The sequence below is a fragment of the Lithobates pipiens genome, unplaced genomic scaffold, assembly GCF_037356315.1.
Source record: "Lithobates pipiens isolate NorthernLeopardFrog02 unplaced genomic scaffold, aLitPip1_a1.2 Scaffold_22, whole genome shotgun sequence".
In the NCBI taxonomy this organism is placed as follows: domain Eukaryota; kingdom Metazoa; phylum Chordata; class Amphibia; order Anura; family Ranidae; genus Lithobates; species Lithobates pipiens.
Window position 1 is genome coordinate 22,451,196 of NW_027507784.1, and position 10,994 is coordinate 22,462,189.

Consider the following 10,994-nt stretch of genomic DNA (forward strand, 5'->3'; position numbering starts at 1 on the left):
GTATTCGAGGACTTTCACAAAAACTCATTGAAACTACAGTCTCAAGAACAATGTATCAAACCCTCTCTACCTCTGAGGAGACCTATGTGGACATTGAAGCTCAACTTAATGACATACAGTCCGAAAGTGTATAATACAAGGACTATCATCGAAATGTGTTGAGATAAAATAGTCACACAAAGAGGAGGGAATGTTAGAAAAGTTTTCATGTTTATTATGTGACTATTAGAAAAACAATATTCCTGAGACTGATTTTTAAAAAACTTACTTCTGAGCACATTATTGTATTAACTTGTTGTATTGTTTTGTCTTAATTAACTCCATAGTAAGTTGTAGGATGATTAGATTTAACTAACTAGATAGCCTAAGAATGTACGGGGAACATGAATATCAAAATAAAGTACCATCATGTACCATGACAACGTTATTTATGTTTCCTCAGCCAATAGAAGCATAGAGGTGTTATTCTTGTAGGAATAAGGGGGGGAGACACATTCTTTTTGGGAGACATTTTTCTTCAGTTTCTGTCCTATATGTATGTCTCCCTGTTGTGGGCCACATCAGAAATAAATTGTCTGCTTCTCAATACATCTGGAGTTTTGACTGATCACAAGAGAAGATTCCTAACACTGAGGAGTTTAATCAGATTTGAACATGACTTGTAAAAAGGACATTAAAGTGGTTGTAACCCCTTACAAACCACTTTGACCTACAGGTAAGCCTAGATTAACGCTTACCTGTAGGTCCAAGAAATATCTCCCAAACCTATACGGTTTAGGAGATATTTGCCCGAAAATGGGCAACGCTGTCTACAGCGCATGCGCACTGAGCGTGGCATCCTCGATAACAAAGGTGCCGTGCAATGCAGCGCGTCTCGGCTCCCGTGCGCATGCGCGGGAGTGACGTCATCGCGGCTTCGCCGAATGACAGCGGCAGAGCTGCGAGACCCCACGAGAAGATGGATGCGGCAGACTACAGGGGACAGCGGTGACTTCGCTGGCTCTTGTGTCAGGTAAGTGACACATAATGGACTACTATGCGATGCGATGCATAGTAGTCCATTATGCTTTGCCTTTGCAGGGAATGAAAGAGGAAGTAAACCCATCAGGGTTTACTTCCTCTTTAAAGCGGTTTTGTACAGAAAATTGCAAGTTCATCTTATTCAAATGGCTTTGGAACATAGATGCAGTTATGACCATTGAAATAAAATAATATGCAGTATTTACCTTTTATTTTTAATGTTTATGCCGACTTCCGGGCTCTCCTCCCATGGGAGTAGGAGTGTTTATCGGCTTCGCAATGGTCCCTGGGAACTTTTTTAGCTATTTCCCAGGAATCCGTGGGGGACACATGCATGCCGAAATCTCGTGAGATTTCGGAAGGAGGACGCTGGTCATGTGACGAGGGCGTGTCCGAAATTGCCATTTTGAAAGTGGGCAGGCAGCTCTATCTGCCATTACCACTATAGCACACGAGGCAAGAGGAAGGAAAACAAAGAGGACACTCAATGAGCATGTGCGAGATGGAGCGGTGGATGCTGGGAGCTCAGCGTCATCGCATCCAGGAAGTAAATGCCTGTGAGCTTCAAACGCCCACAGTGAAGATGGGAACCGCCGGACTGCTTTTTTAAAAGTTTTCCTTAGCAATGAAATCGTCACGCCAGGGGTTAAAAAGACGCCGATCGTGACTGCAAAGACACCGTAGGAATCGCCCACCAGTGACACAGGTAAAAAAAAAAAAACGGCAGCGGAATCCCGATTTAACAAGATAAAGATTATATGAAAGTGTAGTGATTGGGTTTACATCTACTTTTGAGCACAATTTAGGAGCAATAACCCTTCTAAAGTGTAATCTCAATGTAGCGCCCTGGAGTTCAGTCAGGGAGCTCCTCATAAATTTACTTGCCAAGAGTAGTTATCTTGGTTGATTGATAGGGATCTATTGTTTTCTCCCTAAGCTTGGCCTTGTTGCACTTTTCTCTTCTACCACTAGGTGGCCGGGTATTGGTGGTACTAGTTACGAGAAGGGCAACCCAAGGTCAGATTATGGGTATGTGGGACAGGGGTTTTCGTTAATCCCTTGGCCTGCTGGGAGAGCCTATATATATTCGGACAAAGTCAGGGGATCTGTGTTCTGCCTGGGTTGGGCATGAGTCGTCTGCCTGGGGCTGCTAGGCCCAGAGATTGGGCCTATCCTGGGAGCATATGGCTGCCAGGCTGTGTGAGGGCCTGTCCAGAAGTAAGAGGGCAGCGCGGGGTTGGGACTGTGGCTTGCAGTTCAACCAAAAGTGATGGTTCTGCCTGCCGGAGAACCTGCCAGGGGTCAGAGGTAGAAGGGAAGCTGTCACTATGAAGGGCAATCGCCTTTATCAGGGACCACATTGAGTAACTGAAGCAAGTACTGGAACCATATTCTCAATGAGGGGCATAGTGGAGAATTGGGAAACTTCAGGCGGTGATCAAGTCAGGGACCCAACCAGCAGAGGAGATGCTTGCAGGGCAGCCTTGTATGTCAAGCCAGGGACCTCACCGGGTTAGCAGAGGTGAAGCTTGAGGAGTATCTGGAGTGCCAAGCTAGGGACCCAGCAGGGAAACGGGGTGATGCTTCAGGAGATACCACCGCAAACCTTGGAGAAGCTCAAGGGATTCATAGTCAATGAATCAGAGGGTCTAATGAGAGACCAGGAGCTCAGTATTGAATAACCACAAGTAGCAATTGTAGTGGAACTGAAAGAACTGATACATTTCAGTTAGGAACTGTTAAGGGGCTGTTACCATAGGAGACAACAATCCTGCATGTTAAGAAGTTGCGCCTTGCTGGAGGCCTTTCCCTGCACGGCTGTTCTCTTATTGAAGTCTCAGAGTCTGCCAATTGAGCTTACCACTATTTAAGGTTGTCCTGGCCCTAACCCTCTTTCCCCCCTAAATATATAAAAAGGACTGTCAAAAGAAATAAAACCTATTTTACATCCAAGAAGTGTCTGGAGCCCAATGACTTTCACCATCTTTTACCCACTATGCCTCACAACCCACCACATATTGAAGGATGTCAGCTATCTTTGGTCTTGGAGATTCTCATGAGATGCATGGGGAGCAGAGGTCTGGAGTAAGTGATGCATGAAGAGCAGACGTCTGGAGAAAGTGACGAATGGAGAGCAGAAGTCATGAGTAAGCGATGCACATAGTGTTAAGGTCAGTTATAAGTGATGCAGAGAGTGAAGAGGTCAGGAGTAAGTGATACACAGAGAGCAGAGGTCAGGCGTAAGTTACACATGGAGAGCAGAGGTCAGGCGTAAGTTACACATGGAGAGCAGAGGTCAGAAGTAAGTGATGCACATAGTGCTGAGGTCAGGAGTAAGCGATGCACAGACAGCAGAGGTTAGGAGTAGGTGACGAATGGAGACCAGAGGTCAGGAGTAAGCAATGCACATAGTGCTGAGATCAGGAGTAAGTATTGCAGAGAGTGAAGTGGTCAGGAGTAAGTGACACATGGAAAGCAGAGGTCAGGTATAAGTTACACATGGAGAGCAGAGGTCAGAAGTAAGCAATGCACATAGTGCTGAGGTCAGGAGTAAGCGATGCATAGAGAGAGGAGGTCAAGAGTAGTGATGGCCGAACGGTTCGCCCGGCGGTCGTTTCGCGGCGAATTTCGGCTGTTCGCGGCCCGCCCTTTCGGCAGACTATTGGCGCCGTTTGCCCGGCGGACTTTCGTGTTTAATGTGTAAAAGAACTTTGACCTATGATGACACATCCCAGATGGGGTACAGGACAGCCAATTGAGACATTACAGCACATGGACACTTGGACATTCCCTCTAACCTATAAATACACCCGATCCGGCGGCCATTTTACATTCTTTCTTCTGTCACTATAGGGAGAGGTTGCCGTGTGGAGCAGGGAGAGATTACAGTGACCCAAATCGCTAGCTATTTGGTACACAAAAGTTCTTTTCAGGACTGGTATAGGTGTTAGGTGTATATAGGTTTGCTGTGCTACTGATTGTTGCAGCAGCCTGAGTGTCTTTTGTCAGTTTAGTGAAAGGGACAGGACGCTGTGTCTGCTGCAGGGAGAGTCAGTTTAGTCATCATCATTAGCTGTTACTATCAGGTCCACAAAAGTGCTATTCCAGTTTTTGTTCCAGTAGCCTCTGTTTTGTCAGTTTATATAGGGACAGGCAGGAAGCAGTGTGTCAGGCAGTGAGGGTCAGTTTAATCAGTAGCTGTTACTATTAGTTCCAAAAAGATTCTTTTCAGGACTGGTATGGTAATAGGCTTGTACAAGTATAATATTCTTTCTTCCAAATATAGAAAGAATATTATACTTGACTGCTGCCCTTCTGCTGCAGTTTGCTAATCATTCACAACCCACTTGTTCCACAAACCTCCTTATAAGGACTGTTAACTTGGTCTATCTAGGGTGCTACAGTACATAGGGTTGAGTGAGGTACAGTCTGCTCCTCTATAAGGACTGGTATAGGTCCACAATAGATAGGGTTGAGGCGCACTACTGCTAACTGACCGCTGCCCTATACTGCAGCAGTCCTTCATCGGTATAGGGACTGAGGTACAGTCTGCTAATCACTCACACACAACCTACTTGGTCCACAAAAGTTCTTATAAGGACTGGTAAGGTATAGGGTGCTACAGTACATAGGGTTGAGTGAGGTATAGTCTGCTACTCTATAAGGACTGGTATAGGTCCACAATACATAGGGTTGAGGTGCACTACTGCTAACTGACCAATGCCCTATACTGCAGCAGTCCTTCATCGGTATAGGGACTGAGGTACAGTCTGCTAATCACTCACACACAACCTACTTGGTCCACAAAAGTTCTTATAAGGACTGGTAAGGTATAGGGTGCTACAGTACATAGGGTTGAGTGAGGTACAGTCTGCTACTCTATAAGGACTGGTATCGGTCCATAATACATAGAGTTGATGTGCACTACTGGTGACTGACCGCGGCCGATGTGGACGCTCTGAGGAGTGATAAACCCCTGGACTACTGGGTGGGCAGGTTTGACCTCTGGCCAGAGCTTGCCCAATTTGCAATCGAACTGTTGGCTTGCCCCTCATCCAGTGTCCTGTCCGAAAGGACGTTCAGCGCAGCAGGGGGGATCGTGACCGATAAGCGTACTCGCCTAGCTCACGACAGTGTTAACTACCTCACATTTCTAAAAATGAATGAGGCATGGATCTCGGAGGAATTCAACACATGTGACCAGTAGACCATGTGTATGTCTATAAACAATTTTTTTAATCGAGCACAAAGACCTTCTTTCTTCATTTGGCTCACTTCCTTGTCCAAAAAAAGCACACCGTACTATATGCCCGTACCCTCCTCTTTGAAGAAGTTGAGCGGTGTCATATTTCTACTGGGGCTGCTTATTATGAGTGGCTCCCACCATCTCTGTGCTGTGCTGACTTCCTCCTGGGGCTGTACTTCTGCTGTGCATATTTTGAGGTGCTCCCACCATCCCTGTGCTATGCTCATTATGAGGGGCGGGCTCCCACCATCCCTGTGCTATGCTGACTTCCTCCTGTGGCTGCTTAAGGTGCAGGTGTCAGTGCTGTATATCACGCTGCTGATGTCAGTGCTCTCTATCACGGTACTGCTGTCAGTGCTGTATATCACGGTGCTGGTGTGAGTGCTTTATGTCACGCTGCTGATGTCAGTGCTCTCCATAACGGTGCTGCTGTCAGTGCTGTATATCACGGTGCTGGTGTGAGTGCTTTATGACACGCTGCTGATGTCAGTGCTCTCTATCATGGTGCTGCTGTCAGTGCTGTATATCACGGTGCTGGTGTGAGTGCTTTATGTCACGCTGCTGATGTCAGTGCTCTCTATCACGGTGCTGTTGTCAGATCACTCTATCACGGTGCAGGTGTCATTGCTGTATGTCACGCTGCTGATGTCAGTGCTCTCTATCACGGTGCTGCTGTCAGTGCTGTATATCACGGTGCTGGTGTTAGTGCTTTATGTCACACTGCTGATGTCAGTGCTCTCTATCACGGTGCTGCTGTCAGTGCTGTATATCACGGTGCTGGTGTTAGTGCTTTATGTCACGCTGCTGATGTCAGTGCTCTGTATCACGGTGCTGCTGTCAGATGACTCTATCACAGTGCAGGTGTCATTGCTGTATGTCACGCTGCTGGTGATCATCTCCTGTACCCTCTTCTTTGCCTACCCTGGTCCCTGACCTTCCCCTTTCTCCTCCATTGCCTTCATGCGCTCCACCGTCCTTAATTGTCACAACAATTTCCCATATAAAAAAAGAATGCTTGTAGTTGTTGATCCCAGATTCACCTCATACATGTGTTATGTCATTGGCCATGTGGTGGGACTATGTTTGCACAGCTATTAATTATTTTGTGGCTGCAAATTTGACCTGTAGGTTTGCAAAGTTCGCCTCCCATTGAAGTCAATGGGGCCCGCCGCGAACGTTCCGGTTCGCGAACTATCGGCCGCGTTCGCGGTCCGCGTTCGCAAAACGTCCCGTCGGAAGTTCGTCCATCACTAGTCAAGAGTAAATGGCACATGGAGAGCAGAGGTCAGGAGTGAGCAATACGCAGGAGTAAGCGACACAAGGAGAGCAGAAGGAGTAAGCAATGCACATACAGTAGTGCTGAGGTCAGAAGTAAGTGATGCACAAAGTTTAAAGGGTCAGGAGTAAGTGATAAATAGTGAGTCAGGAGTAAGTAACTAATGAAAGTAGTACTATTCACCAGATGAATTACCAGTGGAGTCGAGTTTCTTCTTACGTTCCACATTCTCAGCATGTCCCTGGCTTTGAGGTATTGCAGTGTAAACATTACACTGCACGGACACATTGGCCACTCCAAAATGGTGTTGCTGGACGCCATAGCCAGAAGCCAGAAGGGGAAAGCTGGCCCACTGCAAGAATATTGCCACACATGCTCAATTGGCTACAGAACTCAGCAGCTCCATGTTGGGTAGTCGTGAAGCTCACAGTGTGCAGTGAAATCGGACTTTACAATTTCAGGAGAGAAGCCTGTACAACTGTGCAAGACCGAACGGAAAGCTGTAGTTCAGCTTTAATAAAAGGAAGGTGTAGGCTTTGCATAGAAGTTTATGGTTCATACAAGGAAACAAACATGTATTTTGTTCTCCTCTTGAGGTTAATGAAGCAACAAGCTTATCCAGCTTAACCTGAGTGGCAAGAATAACACTGGCCAAGATGATAAAAATGGCCATAGACACCCTTCATTAGGTTTTGATATCCTTGCCACCACCACCACCAACTTCACACACACATACCCAAAAACCATACCCTTTGGTGATGGGTCACTTATTTTAAGGGCTCCTTTACACTTGCTTCAAAACAAGCCTTTGGACAGGCTTTGCTAAATCTCTCTGAATGCCAGTCAAAGCCCCTGTCACTAAATAATATGGTTAGTTTACAGTCCTGTTTACACCTTGATTTTTCTTTGCTTTGGGTTCGCTTCAAAAATGATACCACATGTCGCTTTAGTGGTGCTTCAAAGTGTCTTCAAAGCCTCCATAGAAGTATATGGCAAAGCTCGCTTGAAGCGCCTGAAGCTTTTGAGAGGCTTTAACTGAACTTTAGCTTCGCTTTGTTTTGGAGGTATCGCAGGAATGAGATATCAACACACACAGGGCATCAGCCACGCCTCATTAAAGCTTCAAAAAAGCACCACCGAAGCCTTACCGAAGCATCAAAGAAGCATGTTGAAGTCGAAGCAAGTGTAAATGGGCCCTTACACATTTTATTTTTTTGTCCTAAGCTTTTTTAGAATATTTGTAGATAAGCTTTTAAAAGACAGGTTTTTATCCAGTATAGTGATAATATAAAATGCATGGCTGGTTACTGTAGAGGAACAAGATACCACTCCCAGTGATCCTAATAATACATTTTTTTTTTAGTAGCCTCCTCATGAAAAAAATACTAAAGCAAAATCTAAAAAAGGGAGAAACAGGTAAGACTCTCACTTTAGAAAATGGCTTCCTTTGCCTAGGCACCAGTAACATCCTCGCCATGGGATCTTGGGGAAAGGTGAAGACCCCAAATCTGCACTGCACTGCTTTTTGCCCTAGTGTTTTTTCATGGGAGGGCTACTAATAGGACAACCTGCAAAAATCGTGTAAAATCCATTTTAACCTGATGCAATACACTAAACTTTGAATATTTAGTAATCATTATGCAAAAGTTGAGAAATGGAAATAATAACTGAAAAAAAAAGAAAGAATGCTGGGACATCTTACCGTGATGCATCAAATGAAGAAGGCTGTAGGGTGTGTTTAGGGTGACTGTCTTCTGTTCCTCGCCATGGTACGCCTATGACCATCTGTGTGGCAGTCAGAGGTTTTTCTGCTGATGTTGTCCTTTTCACTGGGGGTTTCAAAGGTCTTGGTGGTTTTGTCTTTCCTAAGTGTGGAGGACTTCCTTTAGGTCCATGTGAAGAAGGTTGTAGGGTGTGTTTAGGTGGACCATTGTCTATCCTGGATGTATCACCTTTGGCCGTTGGTATGGTATTCATAAGTTTGTCTTTTGGTGCCCCCCTCACTGGTGGGATTGGGGGTGGAGCTCTTGATGGTACCTTAGGCTTTTCCTTCTGGGAGCTTTCCTTTGGTTCATTTAAGTTTGCACCTCCAGTTGTAGATGCGTTATTCGCATCCCTTGACTGATGTGCCTCTACCAAAGGAATTTTTATTTTTGTACTATTTTCCGTTTCCTCTGTACAAGATAGCAGGCTCTGTTTAGACACAATGTCCTCCACCTCTATGGATTTGTCATCATTGACAACCTGTGCGGCATTCATAAATGTATCTCTTGGTGTCACATTCTCTGGTGGGTGTAGGGGTGGGGGTGGCGGTGGGTTTCTCAGTGCTGTCCTAGGTTTTGCCATTTCTGGGAGCTGCTGAGAGCTGTCTTTAGGTTCCTGTGAGTGTGAAGCTTCACTTGTAGTACCATAATTCATATCCCTTGACTCCAGGTGTGCCTCTACCAAAGGAAATTTTCTGGTTGTACTATTTTCCATTTCCTCAAGAGACAAAGATCGTAGGCTCTGTTTAGGTGTAATGTCCTCTGTCCCTTTGGATGTGTCTCCTACGTCCATCAGTGGGACATTTATATATTTATTTATTGATGTCACCCTCTTTGGTGGAGGCGGTGGTTTCTTTGCTATCTTAGGTTTTTTCTTTTCTGGGAGCTGCTGAGAGCTTTCTTTAGGTTCCTGTGAGTGTGATGCTCCACTTGTAGTACCATTATTCATATCCCTTGACTCCAGGTGTGCCTCTACCAAAGGAATTTCTCTCATTATACTCATTTGCTTTTCCTCTGGACAAGAAGACTGTAGGCTGTGATTAGGTGGACTGTCCTCTGTATCTATGAATGGGTCAACTGTTGCCATTTGTGTGGGATTCATGTGATTGTCTGGTAATATCACCCTATCTTGTGGGGGTGGAGGTGGGGGTCTTGCTGGTTTTATCTTTACTTGGAGCTGCAGGGAGCTTTCTTTAGGTTCATGTGAGTGTGCAGCTGCAGTTGTAATTGCATTGTTTACATCGCTTGACTTCTGGTGTTCCTCCACCAAAGGAAATTCTTCAGTTGTACAATTTTCATTTTCTCCTGGAGTTATCATTTGCCCGTTCCTCGGTAAAATATGGATGTTTCCCATGTTCACAAAGCTCTCCAGACTTGTCTGTGTGATATTTGCTCTGGGTCTTTGTTCTTTTCTACCTTGTAGTTCAGAGCTCTTATCTGGTTGGTGGTCCTTGTTGAGATACTTGATTGACCCCGCAGGTATTGTATTTACAGTTGGATCTTCACTATCTCCTCTCCTCTTTATTCCAAGTCGATCAAGTGAATAAACATTATTATTAGGCTTTAACTTTTGAAAAAACTGTGTTGCTCTCCTGGCAGGGTCATTTTCCCTTGCAGTAGTTGGCTTTGTAGTAGACGGTCCATAGGCTCCATCACTAGAAGAGTTCCCAGTCGTGGTATTTGGTGGCAGTGTCCCCCCGACATTGCCTTGTGACATGGTTTCAGATTTGGGATCCTTCCTAAACTCTAGAGAATCTTTTATCGTTTTCTAAAGGACCTTCTGCTCCATTCAGTGTCTCTTTAAAGAAATTTGCTGCAGGATCAGTACATAGTATTTATCCAGGGAAATTGATGAACTCGTATTTTTGGGATCGCTGAGCCTCCTGTGAGATCTGTCCCCGCTGGGAGTGTGCACAGAACTCTGAACGTTGTCGTAAAAATCTGAGAACCTGTTCAAGGCTTATTAGGGGTGTGGAGCTCAGATACAAAGGTTGTGTGAAATTATATCCTTATTGGACTACTGAACTACACAAACACTCCGGATTCCTGTACTATCTATGTATGGGTTAAAGGTTTCCTGGAAACAGGACAATTTTGTATGAGGATGTAGAATAATAATAATAGTAAACCAGCTGTTTTCCAAAGAGGGACACTTTTAATAAACAACAAACAAAATATGTAGGCTGAGGACACATGCACACTATTATTATTATACATTTATATAGCTCTGACATGTACCACAGTGTTGTACAGATCAAACTGAGCCAGTCACATCAGTCTCTGCACCAGAGGAGCTTACACTCTAATGCTCACCCCCAAAGTCACACACTATTATTATTTTTTTCAATACTCTTTATTATAATTTTTTCTTACATATTACTTTACATGATTTTACATTTTATTTTCCTACTATACAATTCTTCATATATTTGCAATTATATTTCCATTCTCTCTTATCATTCATTCCATTCTTTCTCATCCATCTACGGTCACTGTATACTATATTTTCTGGTATTCCCATATCGGTTGTTAAGTCTGATCTATTCCACTTTGCCCATACACTATTATTATTATTATTATTATAATTATTATTATTATTATTATGTAGTGGCCCATGCAGCTACAGTTGTTGACATCATTGCGTTTTTGCCCCCCTGTAGGTAGGGAGAGCATTAATTGATTAGTTAGG

General features: G+C 44.6%; 1 protein-coding gene across 1 annotated transcript in view; it reads right to left on the bottom strand.

Annotated features, from left to right (window-relative positions):
* The window catches only part of LOC143923399 (uncharacterized), a 139,003-nt gene extending 128,769 nt beyond the window's left edge, over positions 1–10,234 (bottom strand). The window contains exon 1 of the mRNA XM_077447057.1: positions 8,245–10,234. Coding sequence (XP_077303183.1) covers positions 8,245–10,022 — 1,778 coding nt within the window. The 5' untranslated portion in view covers positions 10,023–10,234. The remainder of the gene's footprint in view (positions 1–8,244) is intronic.
* Positions 10,235–10,994: the final 760 nt, after the last annotated feature.